Source organism: Asparagus officinalis, chromosome 9 (genome assembly GCF_001876935.1).
Source record: "Asparagus officinalis chromosome 9, Aspof.V1, whole genome shotgun sequence".
Classification (NCBI taxonomy): Eukaryota; Viridiplantae; Streptophyta; class Magnoliopsida; order Asparagales; family Asparagaceae; genus Asparagus; species Asparagus officinalis.
The window spans coordinates 881748-905453 of NC_033802.1; the positions used below are offsets into that span (position 1 = coordinate 881748).

The following is a 23706-nucleotide window of genomic DNA, read 5'->3' on the forward strand; positions in this document are numbered from 1 at the left end:
CGCGGCTAAGGCGCGGCAGACCAAGGTGCCGCGGCTAAGGCGCGGCAGCCTATGGTGTCGCGGCTTAACCGCTGCAACCTATGGTGCCGCGGCAGTTAAAGCAGGATGCTACAGCAGTTATAATACAGTTATCTGATGATTATTTAAAGTCCACGTGGCGGAGTATCAGAAATAGAACGTGTGCTGATGTGGAAAAGCAGTTAAACCACGAAAAAGGTGGTTAAAGGTCGTGGGAGAACTGTTTCAAACACGTATGAACGTGGGTGTAACTGCCCCTTTAGCCGAGGCAGTGTCGACTGCCGCGCCCTTTAGCCGCGGCAGGGTCGACTGCCGCGCTCTTTATCAGCTGCCGCGCCTAAAGAGACAGTTATTGACCAGCTATTTCTTCAGTTATCGTCTAAGGAGGCTATAAATACCCCCCTATGGCCATCATTGACAGGGGCTGAGCATTTTCCAGAGAGATTAGAGCAGAGAGCCTTGAGTTTTGGTGAATTAGAGCAAGAGAGAGAGTCTTCCTTCTTCACAAACATCCTCAAGAAGCTTTTGGCCATTCCTAGAGATCTAAGCTCAGACTTGATCTTTGGAAGAGTGAACATCTTACATCGATAAGATATTCGCTTCAAATTCTTACTTCGATAAACGAAGGAAGAATCATTAAACCCCTCACGGTTCAATCAGAATCTGTGATTTGGTGGTCCACGAGTCAAAGCGCTCCCGGCACAGGCAAAGATCTCACGCAAGCAGCGATCCAAACAACGATCCTGGGGGAAGAAAGAGAAGGGCGGGTGTTTGGTTTTGTTTGTTAACAGGATACCATGCTGGCCTTTTAGTGAGGTAATGAGCTAGAGCGTAAGGCTATTTCTTTTGAATTTGTTGTAATCGACCGAAGATATAATGAATTCCATAACAAAACCAACTTTCGCTGAAAACAATCAGGTATACAAAAGGTGTTATTATCTCTATCGAAAAAGCTCAGCAGCAGCTCAAGGGTGGGCCGATCAGCCGCAGGAGCCCCAAACAAAATGTAGTGCTGAAATATAGAACCGCAGTATGCATCCCTATGCCACTGACGGATCTTCGGGGCAAGGCGCTTCATAAATGCCCAATAAGCCCCGATATTGGCCGTTAACCTTAGTGTTTCTGCTGAGCCTGTTAGAGCAATTTTTTCCCTGCAAAAAATTTTCGAATTTGTAAGTTCAATAAGACATATGAAACAATATTAGACCTAGCACTAACGGGAACAAAATAGAGCTAACACGTAATATTATAGAACTAACATTGGACTCATATTAGAACTAACATTGGACTTAAACTAGATCTAACGTTGGTATAAATTTAGAACTAACATTGGACAAAGCCTAGAACTGACAATATTGGGTTAATCTGCATTGTCTCTTCGCAGTATAACATAAGCCTAGAACTAACAATATTGGGTTAATCTGCATTGTCTGTTCGCAGTATAACATAACACTTACTGTTTTTTTGAGGGGGGTTCGTTGGTACGACCAGCCATTGTCGTCCTCCTTTTCTGGTCTCGCCATTGTAATGCCTCCTTTTGAATTTCGATTAGGGTTTTCGTAGCTTCCGTAGCTTCCTCCGTGCTGCCACCCGCAGATGAAGCGCCTTTTCCTTCCAACTCGGCTCGGTGCCCGACCTCGTAGTCGTTACTGAATTTTTCCGTAGACGACGACATTTTTCCGGCGAAAACCCTAGAAACGTTGAAATTCGTACAGAAATTAGGAAGATGAAGAGTTCTTGATGACGGTGCTAGGTGGAAGAGAGAGAAAGAGAGGGAGAGTACTTGTAAAGGTGAGGGGCACATTAACCCAGCTCAGTCCCATCAGAGGGCAAGATAGTAACTTCCGCTGGGCTTTTTCTGAAAAGAGTCAATTCGGGGCCTCGTCGCAAATACTATGCGTATTTGGGGCTATTCCACATGGGGCAAAGTACAGGGGGCTAGTCACACGAAGTTCCCACTTTTGGGGCCTGGACACATTTTTCCCTATTAAAAATAGCACCTATTAAAATAATTCCGGCGACGGTAAGGTGTCTAAGGCTTTGTTTGGGAGTTTATTAAGGAAAAGAACATAAAGTTAAATAATGAAAAGAGAATGTAACGAATGAAAGTAAAAAGATAAAATGTTGTTTGGGAGTTTAGTAAGGAGAACGGAAATAAATTTATTTCATGTTGTTTGGGAATTCTAATAAAGATGAGGGAAGCGAAGTGAATATATATAAAGTTACATAAATATCCTCACATATTGGATGAGAGTATATATTAGACATTGATTTTAATGTCATAAGGTTGTAATTATCTTATCACGTTGTAAAATTTTACATTAGTTTTCATTCTATCCTCTACCCGTAAAATTGAAGGGGAGGGAAATGGAAGATAATTTAACCTTCCATTCCATCCTCTAAGCCCTCAAAAAAACTCCCACACGAGGTAAAATTAAAATTTCACTTAACTTCGATCCATTAACATTCATCCAAACAAGTTGTAAATTTGCACCATGAGACAAATATGTTCAAAAATAAATTTTTCGACTATTTTTCCCGTAACCTACCACATATGCTTAGATGACATATTTATAAAGATGTGGCAACTGTAGTTAATCTCATTGAACTCATTAGAAAGAGGAATTTTCAAATTAGAGGAAAAGAAGAGTTTTTTTGGGACTTTTTTTCTTCTTCCTTCAAAATGGGCGTTCTGCATTGCTTGAGCTCAAAGATTCTATGTTTTGCAGCAATAGAGAACCCTCAGTTTAATAGAAGAAGGAGAGTTTTTGAAATTTTAGATTTTTTGAAATTTTTATAATTATAATATTTTTAAGAGTTTATTTGTAATTTACATATCGATCAGGGGACTATTTAAAATTTTCAAAATTTAAGGGTTTGCTTGATTATAGGACACATGCCATATTCTAATAAAATAGAGTGACACATAATGCTTTTTGTTTGGGAATCTAACATGCATGTTGCGCGTTCTATTGCCTTCAGAGATTGTTTACTAGCACGGGCTTAATACTTGTAAAGGAGGATATGATTATCAGAATTTTTTTAATATGGATAGCGATAATTTGATTATGATTACTAAATACTTGATTATTAGAATTGTTAATTATGGATAGTTTTAATTTGATAATAATTCTTAGGTGAAAATAAAACTAGGTACTCACATGCCATGTTTCAGTAGTATAGGGATATGCACATGATAGTATAGGAATATGTGGTCATTTATGATATGATATATATTAGTTTTTTACATCATATCCGTTTTTACGCCTATAAGAGTATCACTTATTTCGCTTTATATATAAAGGAGAGATATTATTTATTTATAAATGTATATAAGAATAGTTTAGATTATGTTTAATAGATAAATTAATATAGACTTTAAAAAAAGAAAAGATCTGAAGAAAGTCTAAATTTAGCGAAGAAAATGGACTTGAAATTGGATTTTAAATATAGTTCTTGAAATGGATAATTCAGTGGTGGTTAATGCGATCAAATACTCGGATAAAGGAGTTATCGAAGCTTGGAGGAATTTGTTCATATAATAAAAGGTTGGGTTCAAAGTTCATCATGCACCTTGAAGTTATAACAAAGTTGCTCACCTTTTGGCTAAAAATGTTTTAGGCATATGATTGTGTGGATGGAAGAAGCACCTAATAAAATCGTTCATGTTCTTATTGCTGATTGTAACAGTGTTAAGTGTCTTAATTAATGGAACCTTATAATTTTGCATTAAGAAAAAAGTCTAAATTTCGTGCTTCGCTAGTTACAAGTGAGGATAGCGAACACTTTTCTTCGCCATAATTTTGTTCAAAAAACTCCAAAATTTATGCAATCTGTCGTTTTCTGGAAGTTCATTTCCAAAATTTACCTGCAGCTGAGGAAAGAAAGGCCGGTGTCAGCTCATCATCAACTTTGAAAAATAACGAGGCTACCCATTTACAGCTATCGCCTCTCAAATGTGGTAGCAAGAAGTCCATGAGATTAAAACCCATGAGCCCATCACGAAGCCTAGCTCATGATTGATCACAAGGCTTCTGCGTCAAAATTCAAAAGGCTTGGTGGGCTCAACATTCACATCACCACCGTCCACGCAAAAAGTGTTGCAGCGTTGTAGATCTGGTGAATGTGGTATAAAGAATTTGGGCCTCTAACAAACAAATTGACATATTTTCCTCCGAAACTCAAAACCCAACGGTACCTTTTTTTTATGAAATTTATTCCTATATACACCTGAGCCAAAGAGGCCCGTTAGGCCCATTTGCTTGGACAATAACTATACAAGCCCATCTACAAACAACAACATTTTAAAATAATACAACATACGCCCAATCGCTCATAGCAGCCACTGGGTTCAACAAATTTACACACTTTATTTTTCTCGACAAAAGAAAAAAGAAAAAGAAAAAAAAAAACATACAAAGAGCTCACTAATTTTACTCATCATCATGTTATCTACAAGTCAGCTACCACGGCCACAACATCGAAGGGATAAACTGCAGGTAGATCGACCTTCAGGTTTTGCAGGCTTCCTCCGTTTTCTGCTCAGAAAAAGATACAATATACGTCACCAGCAATATTAATTTTGCATATAAATTAATAACTAATATATGACTCTTCAACAAAAAAAATTAATCAACGACGGTGAACCTTAATCTCCCCTCTTTCAGCTGCGGCCCTCTCCTTCTCCATCTTTTTCTTCAGCTTCTCCATCCTCTCCCTCTCCATTTTCTTTACATTAAAAAAAAACAGCTTTTAATTAGCGAGCGATAATTAATTAAGCTAACAAAGTACGTAACTAGAGAGAGAGAGAAGGTTAGTTAACTAGCGATACAAATTAAATTAATCAGATAATCTGCAACCTGAATGTAAACAGCTTCTTTGGCTCGCTCCTCCTCACTGAAGATCCTCCCTTTGCCTTCGCTAAAATATCGAGACATCGTACCTCCGACTCGTTCCATCTTTGAACCGATCACCAAACCTTCCAGCTCTAGCGAGCCAGCGCTGGCGGCGGCCGGCGGCGAAACGCCCCTTGTTGCCATTTTTAGTTGAAAATGTTAATGATCGCTGGCCTGATTAATATATATATATATATATAATGATATCATTATAGTGGTCTGGAGTACTGTGAAGGCATAGGGAGGAGGATAAGGATGAGATTATTCTATGGGACAAACTAGAACCTCCGTTTGCTTTTCTAGTACTTGGTACACGTGGGAGCTTCACCTTCGTTCTGAGAATATTTTTATTGCTAATTAATTAATTAATTTATCGTGAACGCATTGATTGTTTGTTTGTTTGTTTGTTTCTACCAACTTATGTATGGGCTGGGAACTGTGGGCCAGTGATTAAACAAGTATAATCCAGTCGGGTGAACAATCTGGGCCAAAGTTCATTCAGTTGGCCCATGTGCTGAAATAGACGAAACCCAACCCGGTTACTGAATTGGTTGCCTGTTGTTGAACTCGCCTTCAATCCGTACGTGTGCACTTTGTTGAAGAGAACATAATGAAACATTACCAAAATCTGGAAAATACGTTATTAAGTCTTCTCCGAGGGGGAAACTATCGGAACGAATGATTTGCAAACAATGTGGTCACAACAATCTCACCGTTGGAGGTCAAATTTTGCAATTTCAAGTTTTAGATGCTAATTAAGGAGCTCCAGACGCAGGAGCATCGATCAATAGATCTGCACAAGAGTCATAAGAATACAAAAAATCACAACTGTACGTGGGCTTAGAAATATTAATATTTCCATAAGATTTTCTATTTACATAATAGTTATTAATAATTCATTATTAAAATATTTTGTTTTTACTCCAACTTACGGGCCGAGAACTGTGAGACAGCGATCAAACTATTGAACACTAGCTCACATCCAAGACCCAGTCCTGACTGAACGATCTGGGCCGAATATATTTAGTTGTCAGATACCCTGAAATCTACACAACCCAGCCCAATTAGTTAATATATTATATTTGAAAGTGCTGCTGCGGGCTTCTAGTTGCCTGTTGAACTTGTATTCGATTTATACGTGAAGATCTTGTGCTGATGATCTCGGATAAAAAAAAAAAAGGATCCTGTGACATATGAATACAGCTTCTTAAAGAAAATATGAACGTTGTCATTCATTTTGTCGAAGAGAATATAATGTAACATTACAAAAATCTCAAAAATACATCATACAGTGTTCTACAAGGGGAAAATTATCAATATGAATAAATTGCAAATAACATAGTCGCGACATTCTTGCTATCGAGCTCCAATTTTGCAACATCAGGTTTTAAATGCTAGGAAGCTCAGGAGCATCAATCAAAATATCTGCAGCAGAATCAAAAGAATAATAAAAATCACAAGTTGTTGTCCTAGAAACATTAATACTTCCAGATGCTAGTTTCAGCAAGAGCACCCTGTTTTGTTTAAATTTCTTCATATTATACATACAACAAAAACATGGGATATAGAAGATAACCAGGATCATATCTCAACTATGTAAATCCTTAACAGTGTTTTTTGTTAATGCATCAGATACCATGATCACTACTATAAACTTTATATCTCCTCTCTGGAAAATTTGCTTATTATTGCAAAGTCAAAACATCTGTGTCTCCAAGATATTGGCCAAAAATTGGCCTACGCTCGGGTTTCAACTCCTAGAGAGCGCAAAAAGCAAATCTCCAGATTGATCCTCACTGTAGTAAAGAATTCAAGGGTTGAAGACCACAGACACAAGAAGCTTCAAATATCAGTCTCTCATTAACTGATGCTCATTTGAATTCAATGCACTTTCTGTGCCTTTTACCAAGTGGGTTCATGTGATTCTTGCTACAGTCATGAAAAAGTTTGTCTGCCACCATTATTCGCAATACAGAGTTTTGAATGAAATGCTTCATGCATTATTATCATGTGATTCTAGTTGAGAAAAGCTTTCAAATATCTAGCTCGATCTCTGGTTGTTTACAGATACCGTTTGTTCTCAGCCTTTGAGGATGAAAAAGAATCATCTAAGATTTGCGAATAAGGGCCCTTGCCTTTCTGTCAATAATTCAACACTTTAGGCATCATATCCTTTTTCTTTTTTCCTTGGACCGGAAAAATCGAGAATGATAGTGATGAAATAGGCTCATTATTAGTCATAATGTTTTGCTTGCAAATTTCAGAGCCTGATATGGGTTCTTGACGTACAAAACCAACAAAAATTACATGAACATCGTTCTACTTCACGTGACGAACAAATTCAAATCGACAAAAATTACATGAACATCGTTCTACTTTACATGATGATCGAATTCCTGGACTTTAACATGAATATCATTCTTTGACTGTTAAGTTCTTATATTAACCAGAAAGCAAGATTGATATGTCATCATGTTCTCCATTATTGAACGGTGTTAAAATTCTGTAATACTCTGCACGGCAATCGACTCATTCTTCTATTGACCTGGAAACAGCCAAATTTATTACTGTGCGCAAGAAAAATGTTATTTTTATTGCTTATTAACACCAAGAGAACAGTGATATCACAACTTGTTATTCTATCTCCTTTGACAGATTTGTTTCCATCAATAAACAATGCGCATCATCATTTACGACTCTCTCTAATCATTCTCTTGATTCAGCATATATAGTTTTTTTTAAACCTATTTCTTCATCAAGATATTAAAATCAATTGGCATGAAGCATGTCCTCTTAGAAGCCAAAATCTATCTGTTGATCGTTTTCGCTTTCACTGGCCTTTTCCTCATCTTCTTCTTCTATTTCCCCTTCCTCTTCTCCTTCAGCAATGTCTTCGTCTGGACGAACAAATTGCAACTTAAGCCGTCCATCTTCCCTTGAAGCACGTAACAATTCTTGATTAGGAATCCTTATCTCCCTTAAAATGAACCTCCCGTCCTCTCTAAAAGATTTGAAACACACACAAGGCTTCCCACTCTTCCCTATTGAAGATATAGGGGGAGGAAATTCCCTACCATTCTTCGATGTCTTCACATCCCAACAACTCCTCGAATACCCATTGATACCCCCACTATACATCAATGGCCTCCTCCCAATCTCCATTCTCCTTCCACAAGACCTCCAGTCGTCTCCACTGTCCATTAGGTCATCTACGTCATCCGAGCTCTCTGATCCAAGCCCCTCCGTGCACAACTGCAGAGACTCAGAGTTCTTGGTAGAAAAGCCATCATTTGCCTTTAAATCGCACCTATAGCGATTCTTGGGCAAACAAAGAAGAGAATCCAATGTAAGGTTCTCAGGAGCTTGTGCATGTTTTGTATCAGACTCAGAGATATTGGATTGTGTGTCTTGATCTAATGCTGGCGGTGACAATGGAGGAGGAGCAGGTTTCTCCTGAAAGTAGAGTTCACCAAAAATCTCAGCAAAGGAGGAGACTTCGATCGGTTTCATTGGCTTGTGATTGCTCCATGAGGACAGGGATTCAATGAGGGTCGGGTTTTCAGGTAACGGGTTCTCAAATAATGACCTCAAGCTACCACAGGCAGCCATCGATCTTGAAAGGATAAAATGGTATGAAGAAATGTGAGAGAAGAGAGAAGACTGGTGTGGTTTGGATAGAGAGGGCTCAGGATTGGCAGGGGATTTTGAAGGAACACAAAAGGATGAGGGTAGTGCTTTGATTGGGTGATGATGGTGGGTGTTTCCCAAAGATTTCCTGTTAGAGAGGAATAAGGATCTGGTGGCGGTGGATTCTTTTGACAGGTGGGATTTTGACAATTTCAGCCCTTTGTGCTCTTGGCTTTACATTTTCAGTGTAGCTGCCTTAAGTAAAGGAGACTTGGTCGTTTGGTGCGTTTCCTCTCATTTGGATATCAAGATAATGGAGGAGAAAAAGATACACATTTGCCGATACAACTGTGGTTGATGCTTGATACATTATATCAAACTAAAGTGGTTCTACTAAACAAGATCAGTTGTTAGATTCTGATCATAGAACACCTTGAACAAGTAATAAAAACAAAGTAAATTGTGCCAATCTGCAGGATTCCAATCAGATAGAGATTATAGCAACATCTTTTTTTTTTTTGACTGATTTAAGGGTAAATTGCTGACAGATCCCTGCACTTTCCCCCAATTGCAGGTAGACCCCCCTGTAATTCTATTGTTGAAGATAGACCCCCTGACTGATATATTTTTTTTTCTCTTTACCCTCATAAGTTCTATTTGTAAAAAAAAATGATTTTCTCTTTCTCTGAGGGTAAAAGAGTAAAAAAAAATGATTCAGGGTCTATCTGCAATTGGGACATGTATAGGGGGTCTATCCGCGGACCGCAATTAACCCATGAGGCAATGGATGTAAGACTGTACTCACTTGCAAGAATCCAAGATAATTGGAAGATTGCTATGTGGCGGCCATCAGCGCAGCCTCGTCCAAGCTAGATGATGAATGAACTGGTCCTTGAAACAATGACTAGACTGAGAACACCAGCCACTTACTGAAATCTTGCAAATTGATCAGTATACGTGTCACGGTCCAGTTCTTAGCACCACCAGTGCTCTCGTGGAACCATTCTGCTTCCATTCATGTACCTGTCATGCCAATTATAAAGAAAATCATGCAGATAAGAGAGGGAATGTGCACCGTGGACATAGTTAGAATATGCCTCTTAAGGGATGTATATGAGCGTTACTCTCAAGTGACAACAACTTTCTGATGGCCAGTTTAGATGATAGTGAAGGATATTGCAACCTTGTCTTGTTTTTATATCAGCAGGGCTCAAGATGTGATAAGGGGATAACCCTTGGAAACCAAGTACTGCAGGCACAGAATTAGAGGCCTAAGATAAGATGAAAGGGAAATGCACCTGGAAACAAATATCGAAAATTGGCATAAGAGAGCGTACATACATAGATGGAGATGAAGCTTGGAGATTTCTTTTTTCTAGGTACTAACTACATAAACTGTAATGGAGGAAAAAGGTGACGCAGATAAAAGGTTGTAAGATATTAACATGTGACAGAGTTATACAAATACCAATCTCATGCACTATTTTAGAAGTAAAACCACATTTTTTATAAGCCAGAAACAGCTAAATCAGTGCAGTCAATAGAAAATACAAACCAACCACAAAACCACAATCCACACAATAACACGAATTCTTAACCCAAAACTACGTCAGCAGCAAAATAATCACTAGTTTCACCTCCACGCTTCTATTCTTTCTGTCTTAGAATTTATACGAGTTACGATACTAGTCCCTTTTGATTTCTCAGCTTGCATATTTGCTTGGATAGGGGAAGGTTCCCTAGCTTTTCTTCTTCCTTTCTTACTGTTTGATTTGGCTTTTCCAGTTCTCTGCACATTTGCTTGAACGGCAGCAGAAGAATTAACATTGATTTCTTCTCTCTCGGTTTGGCCATCAGTTTGTCGTGGCAATTCACAGAAGTTTTCATCAGTGCAATATGTAGTCTCTTCAGGAAGAACATTTCCGTGCGAATTTTCTGAAGTATCAGTTATTTTATTTTGTACCTCCAAATTTTCCTTAGAATCTTGTGTAAGATCATCTAAATTAGGTTCCTCAGGAACAAAGACTTGCTCGACTGCTATGTTGCTATCGGCTTCTAGAGGGACCTGAGGACTGTTATGGCCATTTTCATCGGATGGATCGGAGTGAAAAACTGAGTAATCATCTACTGTTAATTCTTGCCTTGATTTAAGTGTCCTGAGGATCAGCATCTTGAGAAAATTCATCACTTGGACTACATACATTAATGCAGTCAAAGGATCCGCCATCTGCAATTTTGATAATAATTAGTTTTGGAGAGTGATTGAACAAGGTAGAGTTATAATAATAATAATTATTATTTACCGGAACTTCATCATAGGTCCCTGGCCGGACCTGGAAATGTTATTAATATTTTGGCAGGAATAGCCTCATAAAGAAAGAGCTACATGGGGGGACGTTGCAGGCTTGCAGCCTTACCTCAATAACACCCAGTCAAAAAAACGAAACTGACCCCATCCAGATTCAAAAATATATAGATAATAACAGTTATTCAGATTCTTGTTGACAAATACAAATACAAGCTAAATCCTCAAAAAGTTATACATGATAACAAAAGGAGCATATTTATGAGAAATTAGAGGCAGTAATGTTTGAGTATAATATGAGGAATAATTGTTTTAGTTGGATTGAGCATAATATGGGAGATTGATGACTGTCACCCTCTCCCTTGTTAGGGAGAAGAATTATATATGAATAACCTGAATTTCTTTTTCCTTCTACCTAACAGAAAAATTCCTTTAACTATTTTGGGTATTATTTAAGCTGTAACGTTCACCGATTTCCTTAATGATACGTATATTTACTCTAAATCATAAGGATTAAAGCAAAATGAACTAGATACAAGTTCTAATTGGAAATTTTGTTGCATTGAAGCAAGAAGATAGAAAAGTTGATACCTGGGTCATGTTTGGCGCAAAAACCATGGCAACATTTCGTGCATTCATCTTATTTTTCTGCTCTTCTTGGACAACATCTGCCATCAAGTTGATAGCCCAGTCCAATAATGCAGCCTCTGTCGGTGGTAGAAGGCTCACAACTTGAGCACACTCCTCTTCTGATTGGCATTGCTTTACTTGCTCGGGTGTTAGAGGGTCAAGAACCCCAGTAGGAAGTTCTCTTAACCAAGCCTGTAGAAGAATCACCAAATAAGAAAAACGTCACTAAAAACAAGGTAAACAATATACCAAAAGTGCAAAAGCTACAATTATATATGCCTGTAAGTAGTGCTGCAAAGCCTAAATAACAATTCCCGTAAATACATGAAACGTGCATGGCTGACGTCCAACTATGGTGTTCCAGCCTTACAGGAGCAGATAGAAGTGAATCCTATGTTCTGATTGATGAACTAAGTTATGCTTATTACAAATAATGTGTGCTCAGTGTTATGAAATTGTAGGACCAAGCTACACACACACACACACACACACATATATAAGTGCTTGATGACAAATTTCAAATGCAACATTCTAAGCTTAGACCCGCATACTTCAAAAACGAGAAGCAGATAAAGAGCAGAAAAGAGTTTAGGCCAACATTACAAGAATAGAAGGGTGAAGGACTGATATATGGTCAGTTCCAAAGTCATATTTCTGTTGAAATCGGTTCCTATCTCTCATCAAGAATCCACTGTACGATGTCTTAAGTCATTTGCGATCAAAATTGTAATAAGTATATGGTTATCCACTTAAAAGGAGATGGATATACCTTGATCAAACCAGCTAAACAGTGCACATCAATTCCATCGGGCACTATTCCACTATTTAGCTGATCCCTTACAAACTCCTCTTGGCCATTCTCTCCATTAATTCTGAAAATGCCTTCTGCCTATCCAATTAAAATTACTATGAAGTCCCCAAATTAAAGGAGCTTAAAAATAAATGTAAACTTTTTCAGGATCACTAAAAGAATATACCTGCAGGCCCCCTCTTTCATAAAGACGTCTTTGCATTAACAGGAGAATTGTTGGTATGCTGTTCCCTCTAGGATCATAAGAGCATTGCATAGACTCGGTAGAAACACCGAAAACAGTTGCACTGTGCTAGGAACAGTATACCGAGTTAAATTTTATTCACATTACAGGATAATAAATGTGTCAAGATTAGAAAGTAAAGGAGATTATGCACAATTTAACTGCTAGAAAAAGACAATGACACTTATAGGACAGCTCCAAATGTTATCGTGCGCTTTCCCTTTCGTAGGTGTTTGACCACAAATATCAATACTGAAGATAAGATAACAGTTATGAACCACAGAACTCGCGTTACAGGAAAGGCAGGGAAATATTACTCGTAGTGGAAGTTATTCAGGAATAAATGACACTTAAGAAACTATGAGAAAGTTTCTGTATGCAGAGTACAAATTATAACCCCTCAACCCCCTTGCAAGCAGATTGTTTGAAAAATGTGCATTGCTAATATCCAATAAGAATTCTAAATGAATTTCTCAAGTATACCAAATGTGCATTTTTTTTAACACCAGAATATCATGATCTACTAATTTTGCATGGATATTGTTTGATCAGGGAGAGTTTAAAGTACAAATTGAAGTGACAACAATACATGTCTGTGTATTAATTACGAGCATTTACATGGAATGCAATTTAACTCCATGCATTATCTGTGACCATGTAAAAAAAAATGTCCCATGGCTTGTACTGAATTTTAAGGTACTAAAGGGAGACAACGGATGATTGAATCAATGTGCAGTAACAACTGGATTACCAATTGCGAGGCATATATAACCCCATTAAAACAAAGTAATGCTACTAGGATATTGCATGATTTATGCATAGAACACCAGTTTTTCAAACTCAGAACTCGGTAATACTAATTCTATGTTAAAATTCATGGAATTTCAAGTAATTATCCTATGAAACTACACCAATTTTGATCCAAAAACCCGAATCTTTCCAGCTCTTACCAACTTCAATAATCTAACATAGTCACAAATTTATGCTTCCATCATACAATAGACGATGATATAACCTACCAGCTTTGGATTTTATGTGAGAAAAAGACCACCCTTTATCAATTATATCACAACGTTAAAGCATTACTGCAGCTCCAAGGGCCTATCGTTCCAACAATTCTCGACAAAATTCGCAATTTCAACCAATGCCCAACTAACCATTCCTCCTAAAAAACAAACAAATGAAAGAATAAAATAGAACAAGACCTGGCACTGGGAGCTCTCCTGGGGACCTCAGGCTCAAACTCAACAGGCAACCCCAGAAACCCATGGAACCTGTCAAAGGTCACGTGAGCCACGTGCCTCACCTCCGTTGGCCACCCGATCTCCATAGACCGGCGATCCCCCTCCTCCTCCTCCTCCTCCTCCTCCTCCACCCTGCACTGCGCCATTGATCTCCTCAAAGCAGTCACCAGCAAATAAAACAAGGATTCCTCTCTTTCTTCTTCCACCTCTTCAGAGCCGTCGTGTCCTTCAGAGGTTAAAAGGGTTTGCAGAGCATCACTGGAGGAGCAAGAAAGTTGGGAACTTGGAGATGAAGGGAGATGCGAGGGGGACTGGAGCACTGCTGTCATGGTGAGGGGTAATTTGGGAAGGATTTTTAGAACATGGGTTCGGCTTCTTCTTGCTGTTGGTGTTGCCGTGTGGAGTTGGATTGAAGCAAGGGTTTGAGATGGTGGGACGTGAGAATCATAACTTTGTTATTTACTCCAATTATTTATTTGGGGTTTTTTAAATTTTTTTGGGTTCCATTTGAGAAGCAAAGGTTGATGATGGAGGCTGGGGTTGGAGGGACTTGCTACTTTTTTGCATTTTAATTGTTAGAAGGATTCAAAAGTCTCGCAGGAAGGGGCATTTCGGGAAAAGTGTGGAAGAATTCCTTCAAAAGTTTGGCAGGAAGGGGGCATTTTGGGAATAGTGTGAAAGAAAGTGAAGGCTCCTTTTTGGAGTGAAATTAAATGCGTTGATGTCCATGAGCGTGCACCTTCTATTGATAACTACTAGGACTAGACTAGCTGTAAAATTATAAGTTGATAAACATTAGTTCAAATTTGGGCACCCATTAATAACATTTTTTTTGGAAACTGAAAATAATAGTAATAACAAGTATCTAGCAAGACATCCTAATAACACATGAGTTATTGAGAGGCAATGATTCATAGCATGATGATTATTTACTCGGGTGGTGTTATAGTGAAAAAAAAAACATGGGACCCTACGTGAGACAGGTGAGATGTCGGCTCATTGTCCCATGATGCACTGTTTATGAACAATGCATCATGGGACTGTAGACGTATAAAAATACCTATAGATATGAATATATCCCTATCTAAGTTAGAGGAAATCATCCAAAGCCAAAAGAAGCAAAGGAACATGTGAAACAACATAGAAGAACAATATGAACACCCACGACAAGAAACACTGACGCGCATTTGCGCGGTAGTGGAAGGTGTTGTGCACACAAACAGAGTGATATGCCTATGGGAATTTGTAGATCTCTTCGATAGCTTTCCAACGCATCTTGGATCACCTCATTCCGACATCGAACGAGGAAGTTAGAGCCAAAATACCCGAGAGGTCGCAAACTACATCGAAGGTGCGCGGCAGTGTACACTGTCGCGGCAACAGCGCGACAGTATAAGGTGTCGCGTAAATAAAAAGAGTGATATGCCTATGGGAAGTTGTAGATCTCTTCGATAGCTTTCCAACGCATCTTGGATCACCTCATTCCGACATCGGACGAGGAAGTTAGAGCCAAAATACCCGAGAGGTCGCAAACTACATCGAAGGTGCGCGGCAGTGTACACTGCCGCGGCAACAGCGCGACAGTATAATGTGTCACGCAAATAAAAAGAGTGAAGCGCCAATGGGAAGTTGTAGAGATCTTCGATAGCTTTCCAACGCATCTTGGATCACCTCATTCTGACATCGGACGAGGAAGTTAGAGCCAAAATACCCGAGAGGTCGCAAACTACATCGAAGGTGCGCGGCAGTGTACACTGCCGCGGCAATAACGCGACAGTACAAGGTGTCGCGCAAATAAACAGAGTGAAGTGCCAATGGGAAGTTGTAGAGCTCTTCGATAGCTTTCCAATGCATCTTGTATCACCTCATTCCGACATCGGACGAGGAAGTTAGAGCCAAAATACCCGAGAGGTCGCAAAAGACAGACTTCACTGTCTCGGAATGCGAGACAGTCATGACTGTCTCACACTAAATCTGAAGAAGGTCAAAAGATAAAAGTTGTAGATCTCTTCGTTATCTTTCCAACGCATCTTGGATCACCTCATTCCGACATCGGACGAGGAAGTTAGAGCCAAAATACTCGAGAGGTGCGCGGCAGTGGTAACTGCCGCGGCAATGCGCGACACCACGTACTGTCGCGGCCACTGGGAAGCTGAACACGTCATTTTTGACAGTTTTCTCGAGTTTTGTGTAGTCCACATGGCTTATTAACTGCTGGGGGTCACTTATGAACGTGGGGGAAGCAGTTACAAGGGAAAATCATGCCCACTAACCTCATAAAAAGATGGTATTTAAGTAGTGGGATGGCGGTTACAAAAGAGGGCTGATGAGAGAGCATCCAAGGGGGCTGGGCATTTTCCAGAGAGATTAGAGTAGAGAGCCTTGAGTTTTGGTGAATTAGAGCAAGAGAGAGAGTCTTCCTTCTTCACAAACATCCTCAAGAAGTTTCTAGCGAGTCCTAGAGATCTAAGCTCAGACTTGATCTTTGGAAGAGTGAACATCTTACATCGATAAGATATTCGCTTCAAATTCTTACTTCGATAAACGAAGGAAGAATCATTAAACCCCTCACGGTTCAATCAGAATCTGTGATTTGGTGGTCCACGAGTCAAAGCGCTCCCGGCACAGGCAAAGATCCCACGCAAGCAGCGATCCAAACAACGATCCTGCGTTTGTTTCTAAAAAGTTGTAATTTTCCTTTTGTTGTGTAAAAAAAGTCTTATAAAAAGACTATTTCTTTTGAATTTATTGTAATCGACCGAAGATATAATGAATTCCACAACGAAACCAACTTTTGACGCACAAACAAGCTGGCGACCACAGTGGGAGCTAACGGTCTCGCTGCCGAGACCGTCGTGTCGCAGCCGATCAAGATTCCAGTTGAATCCATGGTCGAATACGAATTCGACCAAACCAAATTTGAGGAATATCTCTCATCATCCTCTTCAAGATCTTCATTGTCTCGCAATTACAAGAGGATCTCATAATTGAGGAAGACCTACATGCCAAAGAAGGCACAAAATGAAGACTCTCGTCTGATTGTTGCTAAGGATTTTACTCGCAACACCTCTGCTCACAATGACTCTTATCTAATTAAAGAGTCATCGAATCAAAGCCCAGCGGCACTGATGAAGAGGGCTCGTCAAAGACAACGTCAGCGCCGCGCTCGCCAAATAGCTAAGGCCTTGGAACAAACCGACGGGGTTCGTTATCACGCGGACCTAAAGTCGAGGAGGCATCGAGTGGTTCAGTTATCTCAACAACCAACCACTCATATCTCTGCACAACTCACAACAGATGAATGGACTTTTGTCAAGAGGGCTCGCTCGACCCTCAAAGAACGCATACAAAAACATCGTGCAAACGCTGCTCTTGCCCGTGCTCTCTCACAACAAAGACGAGAAAGGGAGAAGGAAACGGTGGCTAAAGAACCATCAAAACTCTGCAAAGTTTGGATTCCAAAGTCTAGAGTTGTGCAAAATCAGCATTCGGAGCCCGTTAAGATTCCATGCCCACAAGGGGGTGGTTCTAAACGTGCGACTCCCGACATAACCTTGGATCGTTCAAAGACAATAATAAGTTGTCCTGAGAATGCCAACGAGGTCTTATATCCTCAGAAGAAAACATGTTTGTCAAAAGACATCGTTATACCTGGGGGGTCATACCAACAGACGATAAGATTTTCCGGCAATCATACCGATGAATTATACTATCAAGCTGGGGGTATGAACAAAACTCGAAAGAGAGTTGTTCGGGAAATGAGCTCTCATTGTTCATGTGCGCGACTCATTAGAGCAATGCTATCAGAATGTGACTGTTTCAAACGAGGAGTTATCCCGCAAAGAGCCTTAGTGCTCCCGAAACTTTTCACCAAAATGTCGAAGCCTAAGCCGAGACATTTCCGCAAGAGAAAATCAGCTGTCCAAGATGATGAATTCCCTGAAGTCACCATCAACGTGGCTGATAAAAGAAAGTCTAAGCGGCATTCAAGTGACTCAAATCCCGACTTTTCTCCGAGAGGAAAAGTCAATCCAAGAATTGCTCAAAGGATGTCTCGACTCCAATTAGGAGCCATCAGACGCAGAGATTACAAGAGAATGCAAGAAGGAATGTCCTCTGAGGATGGATTCTCGGACACTTGTTCTCCAATCGTTTCTGATAATACAATGTCTAGCACGGGACAAACCAGAGAAATACTCACGATCACCTCTGATCAATTTGCTCAAATGCTTCAAAAAGCTCTAGCGAAGCAACGTGAAGAAATTAGAGCTGAGATGAAGACAGAGATGGAGTTAGCTATTCAACAAATGAGAGAATTGCTAACTCAACAATCTCAACCTCCTGAGTCCAGTCAGCGAGCTGAATCCAGCCGTCACACTCAGAATGTGGCAGATGATAGTGATCCAGAAGTGGATGAAGTTATTATGGCTGATACACCCCCCAATAGCAATAACACTGGGGGTGGTTTAACGCACTCTCCCGATAACGATATTGGGGGTGGTTCAATAGCACCTCTCACAGGGGGTGGTCTAACTCATTCTCCACAACGTTCTTCGAATGAAGACATAGACGATGACGGGAAAATAAAAGAGCTTGAAAACAAAGTAAACGCTTTGATGACGGCTCAAGAAGTGAAGAAGACGGGTATTCCATGTCCCTATCCAAGGGAATGAGATTCAATACCATATCCGGCAAAGTTCAATCTGATTAACTTCACACCGTTTGAGGGGAAGAGTTCACCGATTCAGCATCTAATTTATTTCAAGTCTCATTTGGGCATGATATCTGGAAACGAGGCTTTAATGGTCCGGTCATTCGTTGGCACCCTTCGTGGGTCCGCCTTCGATTGGTACCGACGGCTTAAGCCAGGGAGCATCAATTGGTGGGATGACATGGAAAGTTTGTTCCTCAGCAATTTCTTCGATGATGACACCGAAGTGTCAATCGGAACCCTTTTAGATGAGAAGCAAAAAGACGGAGAGTCAGTCGATAATTTTGTCAAACGCTTCCGTAACAAAGCGATGAATTGCAGAGATCCTATTACAGAGGAGTTTATCCTGCAAACATGCCACAATAATCTCTCCATCGATGTCCTGGAAGCCCTGGGGGTCGTACCATCCAAAACCTGGAAAGAGTTTAAATTACGTGGCGAATAAGCTGAATACTTCTTTAAAAGGAAGAAAGTTGAGAGAAGTCAACCGACGACATCTGCAATTTCTGTGGACGCAACTCTCGATCCGAGGTTCCAAAAGGAGTATTCTTTCGAAGATGATGAAGCTCCAGCCATATTGGAATACCTCCTCGCCAACGACAAAATCGAACTACCACCTATTAAAGATCAGGAGGGAGCTAAGAGGGTTACTGATCCAAATTACTGTGCATACCACAGAAGGATTATTCATCCTACCAATATTTGCTTTGGACTCAAAAATAAGATCCAAGCATTAATTGACTCCGGCGTCATAATGGCGAAACAAGCCAAATAAAGACGACCACCTACTCCATTGGGTACACGAGTATAAACTGTTTTCCCTGACTCCGATGAGTATACGAGTATAAACTGCTTCTCCATCTTACTCCGAAAAGTATACGAGTATAAACTGCTCCTTAATACTCCAACAGGTATATGAGTCTAAACTATTTCCTTTCTTTCACGGGAAGTTCCTGGAGAGCGCTATGCATAGTACTCTTAAGGATAACCCGATCATGCAGCTGAATATAATGATAAACCCAGTTTCATAAGAAAAGCTGAGGGTGGATGGTTCATGTAACGGGAAGTTCTCGGAAGAATGCTATATGTAATTTTCTTAGGGATAACCCGATCATTACAAACAAAGTGATAAACACTACATCCCCATGATGATTTTCGAATACTCTTTTGCTGAGATGAGATTCGATCACTTTTTTAGATCAATCTTCCCTCACAAAACTCATATTTGGTCAAACCTTTAAACAGTTAGGACCAAAGCCAAAATCCCCTCTCGATTCCTTCCATGAACGAGAGGTCCACAAATTGAAAGATCAAACCTTTAAACAGTTAGGATCGTCTCAAATTCCCATTTGGTCAAACCTTTAAACAGTTAGGACCAAAGACAAAATCCCCTCTCGATTCCTTCCATGAACGAGAGGTCCACAAATTAAACGATCAAACCTTTAAACAGTTAGGATCGTCTCAAATTCCCATCTTGGTCAAACCTTTAAACAGTTAGGACCAAAGCCAAAATCTCCTCTCGATTCGTTCCATGAACGAGAGGTCCACCTTCGATTTGCGCAATCAAACCTATAAAAGTTAGGATTGCTTCCAATCTCAATTGATCAAACCTTATTCAGATTCTCTGAATAGAAATCCCACTTCAAATTTCCTTTGTATCAGGAGATAGAATATAAAATTCTTCCTCTCCGATTTTGGGTTTATCTCTACCAACAAACAAGAGACCAGGAGATAGAATATAAAATTCTTCCTCTCCGATTTTGGGTTTATCTCTACCAACAAACAAGAGACCAGGAGATAGAATATAAAATTCTTCCTCTCCATCATCGGGTTTATCTCTACCAACAAACAAGAGACCAGGAGATAGAATATAAAATTCTTCCTCTCCATCATCGGGTTCATCTCTACCAACAAAAAAGAGACCAGGAGATAGAATATAAAATTCTTCCTCTCCATCATCGGGTTCATCTCTACCAACAAAAAAGAGACCAGGAGATAGAATATAAAATTCTTCCTCTCCAGTGTTAGGTTCATCTTTTCACCAAAAAGACGTAACCCATCAACATTTCCAAATCCATGTTTGATGCATGGGGGACTTTATCTCGATCCCTTATTAGAGATAAGCCTACGCCTAATACGCGTTGTCGGGTGGTCCGTTCCCGCGAAAACGACCAAGCCTATGTATTCAACATCATAGCACCAAGTCTAAGAGAGTTTATTCTTTTAGCACAACGTTACATGCAGAACGGACTTAAACAATCTGCATGCTAGCCCGATTCAAACGGTAATCGGTAAAGGCTCATCAAACCCGTTGATGGCTGAGGGTTTGCCAAAAATCCTATAAATGCGATAATCACTGACGCACCAGCTTCATTAGTTGGTCTCGTGACTTGAGTATTCGACAAACTCAGGATAAAATCCATACCTGCAGATGAACCGACCTGAATAATTGGTCCTACAGCCTCGACACTCAGGACCGCTATGCTCCAACGTATTAAGAGCTTAAACTATGTAGACTCCAGTAAACACACGAGGATAAACTGTGTTAACGCCTATCAACGCGTCAATGATTTTTGCCAAATAAGGCTAAGAAAAAAAAAGTCCAATGGATGATCTCGAGGGATTCAATTGCGATCCAGATATGAATTCCTAATGAAGAAAACTAGTTCAACATCAGTTCAACGACAAGAGCTAATTCACAAATCAAAACATCAGTTTTAGTTCAAGACTTCGATAACGGTCAAGCGATAAACGCAGCACCGGAAGAATTTTAGCTATTCTACAAAGCACTGAGTAGACTAAAAGATAAAGAAGTTAAGAGTTGAAGCCATTCACAGGTCCTTCTACACGATCTTCTCAACTAAATATAAACATTAGTTCAAATTTGGGCACCCATTAATAACATTTTTTTTGGAAACTGAAAATAATAGTAATAACAAGTATCTAGCAAGACATCCTAATAACACATGAGTTATTGAGAGGCAATGATTCATAGCATGATGATTATTTACTCGGGTGGTGTTATAGTGAAAAAAAAAACATGGGACCCTACGTGAGACAGGTGAGATGTCGGCTCATTGTCCCATGATGCACTGTTTATGAACAATGCATCATGGGACTGTAGACGTATAAAAATACCTATAGATATGAATATATCCCTATCTAAGTTAGAGGAAATCATCCAAAGCCAAAAGAAGCAAAGGAACATGTGAAACAACATAGAAGAACAATATGAACACCCACGACAAGAAACACTGACGCGCATTTGCGCGGTAGTGGAAGGTGTTGTGCACACAAACAGAGTGATATGCCTATGGGAATTTGTATATCTCTTCGATAGCTTTCCAACGCATCTTGGATCACCTCATTCCGACATCGGACGAGGAAGTTAGAGCCAAAATACCCGAGAGGTCGCAAACTACATCGAAGGTGCGCGGCAGTGTACACTGTCGCGGCAACAGCGCGACAGTATAAGGTGTCGCGTAAATAAAAAGAGTGATGTGCCTATGGGAAGTTGTAGAGCTCTTCTATAGCTTTCCAACGCATCTTGGATCACCTCATTCCGACATCGGACGAGGAAGTTAGAGCCAAGATACCCGAGAGGCCGCAAACTATATCGGAGGTGCGCGGCAGTGTATACTGCCGCGGCAACAGCGCGACAGTATAAGGTGTCACGCAAATAAAAAGAGCTTGAAAACAAAGTCAACGCTTTGATGACATAGACGATGACGCGGCCAAAGAGGAAACACTTGGGCAGTTGTTTCACAACTTTTTAGAAACAAACGCAGGATCGTTGTTTGGATCGCTGCTTGCGTGGGATCTTTGCCTGTGCCGGGAGCGCTTTGACTCGTGGACCACCAAATCACAGATTCTGATTGAACCGTGAGGGGTTTAATGATTCTTCCTTCGTTTATCGAAGTAAGAATTTGAAGCGAATATCTTATCGATGTAAGATGTTCACTCTTCCAAAGATCAAGTCTGAGCTTAGATCTCTAGGACTCGCTAGAAACTTCTTGAGGATGTTTGTGAAGAAGGAAGACTCTCTCTCTTGCTCTAATTCACCAAAACTCAAGGCTCTCTGCTCTAATCTCTCTGGAAAATGCCCAGCCCCCTTGGATGCTCTCTCATCATGGCTTTGATTTCAGTTTTGATTTCTTGATTTTGAACCCATGGGTTTTGATGATTGAAGCCCTAATTTCTGAAATTTGGGGGGAAGAGAACTGACATTTGGTTGTACTTTGGGTAATAGCCGAATTTTGGCTTTGGTTGTGTGTGTGACTTAATAATTGAAATCATAATTCTTGAATTCTTGGGAAGAACCGAAATTTGGTCTTGGATATTGATGGTGGCTGATTTTTCTTTTGAGTTTGACTCTTTAATTTGTGCCAAGAATTGAAATTGGTAGCTAAAACTCATTGTTGGCCGAATTTTACTATTCATGGCCGAAATTTCTTGACTGGACCTGTGCATATATTTGAATGAGAATTCCCTGAACTTGGTTGCACGTGTCGAACATGGTATACGATTGAATTCGAACTCGTATATAATTGAACTCATGTGTATGATTGAATTCAAACTTTGTACATAGCCAAGCACTTGTATATAATTGACTTTGTGCATGACTTGAATCCGAACTCGTATGTGGTCTAATGATTCGTTTCTGAATTTGGCTTGTAGTCGAATGACTCGAATTCGTACTTGTATGTGGTTGAGAACCTTATACGCCTTGAGTTTGTACATGTGTGAGGACGGGACTTGACTTGAACTCAAACTTGTATATGGTCGAACTCTCGTGTATGGTTGAACTCTTGTACTCCTTGAATCCAAACTTGTGTATAGTCGAGAACTTTATATGCCTTGAATTTATACATGTGGTTGAACTCTTGCATATGGTTGAACTTGTGAGTCTGTATGTTGACATGATCGAGGCCTCATATTTGACTCCGCGACACTTAACTTGATTTTCCCTTGGATTTTCATGCTCAATTGCGCATGTGAACTATGCGAGAGGCGCTTGATTTGCTTGGCTTATATATTTGATCTTCCTTTAACTTGAACCGAGAATGTCGTATAGGTTTAACTGGACCCTTAATTGGAAAATTCCATTTTGTAGAATTTCAATTAAAGATTCACAATTTCCCTTTCAGTCTCTGATTCATGTATCTTGATTCTTGATCTGACTGTGTTGTTGATCTTTGTTACAGATTAGCCATGTTGACGCTTTGGACCAGCTGGAGCGCGA

The 23706-nt window shown here is 39.9% G+C and overlaps 4 protein-coding genes across 4 annotated transcripts in view; all 4 read right to left on the reverse strand.

The window, feature by feature from the left end:
* Positions 1 to 1660, reverse strand: part of LOC109824104 — an 8756-nt gene extending 7096 nt beyond the window's left edge. Inside the window, exons 1-2 of the mRNA XM_020390627.1 lie at positions 1476 to 1660; positions 914 to 1169 (exon numbers count right to left, since the gene is read on the reverse strand). Coding sequence (XP_020246216.1) covers positions 914 to 1169; positions 1476 to 1513 — 294 coding nt within the window. The 5' untranslated portion in view covers positions 1514 to 1660. The remainder of the gene's footprint in view (positions 1 to 913; positions 1170 to 1475) is intronic.
* LOC109824408 (uncharacterized protein At2g27730, mitochondrial) lies at positions 4200 to 5140 on the reverse strand. Its single transcript, XM_020391003.1, has 3 exons — positions 4878 to 5140; positions 4666 to 4746; positions 4200 to 4556 (listed from the first exon to the last, which is right to left on the reverse strand). The coding sequence occupies exons 1-3, from the start codon at positions 5055 to 5057 to the stop codon at positions 4530 to 4532; spliced, it is 288 nt and encodes a 95-aa protein (XP_020246592.1). The 5' UTR covers positions 5058 to 5140; the 3' UTR covers positions 4200 to 4529.
* Positions 7192 to 8769, reverse strand: LOC109823809 (protein FANTASTIC FOUR 3). Its single transcript, XM_020390195.1, has one exon. It carries the CDS (start codon positions 8520 to 8522, stop codon positions 7707 to 7709), a length of 816 nt encoding a protein of 271 aa, XP_020245784.1. The 5' UTR covers positions 8523 to 8769; the 3' UTR covers positions 7192 to 7706.
* On the reverse strand, positions 9962 to 14319 carry LOC109823808 (rho GTPase-activating protein 4-like). The gene is made up of 5 exons (XM_020390193.1): positions 13715 to 14319; positions 12453 to 12573; positions 12245 to 12364; positions 11437 to 11667; positions 9962 to 10767 (listed from the first exon to the last, which is right to left on the reverse strand). Exons 1-5 carry the CDS (start codon positions 14080 to 14082, stop codon positions 10174 to 10176), a joined length of 1434 nt encoding a protein of 477 aa, XP_020245782.1. The 5' UTR covers positions 14083 to 14319; the 3' UTR covers positions 9962 to 10173.

Coding starts and splice junctions, on each gene's coding strand:
- LOC109824408 (XM_020391003.1), bottom strand. CDS start 5,057: ATGGCAACAAGGGGCGTTTCGCCGCCGGCCGCCGCCAGCGCTGGCTCG. Junction 4,747..4,877: donor AAGAAGCTGTTTACATTCAG/GTTGCAGATTAT, acceptor TTTAATGTAAAG/AAAATGGAGAGGGAGAGGAT. Junction 4,557..4,665: donor CTGAAAGAGGGGAGATTAAG/GTTCACCGTCGT, acceptor TTTTCTGAGCAG/AAAACGGAGGAAGCCTGCAA.
- LOC109823809 (XM_020390195.1), bottom strand. CDS start 8,522: ATGGCTGCCTGTGGTAGCTTGAGGTCATTATTTGAGAACCCGTTACCT.
- LOC109823808 (XM_020390193.1), bottom strand. CDS start 14,082: ATGACAGCAGTGCTCCAGTCCCCCTCGCATCTCCCTTCATCTCCAAGT. Junction 12,574..13,714: donor AGGAGAGCTCCCAGTGCCAG/GTCTTGTTCTAT, acceptor TTCCTAGCACAG/TGCAACTGTTTTCGGTGTTT. Junction 12,365..12,452: donor ATGAAAGAGGGGGCCTGCAG/GTATATTCTTTT, acceptor TTAATTGGATAG/GCAGAAGGCATTTTCAGAAT.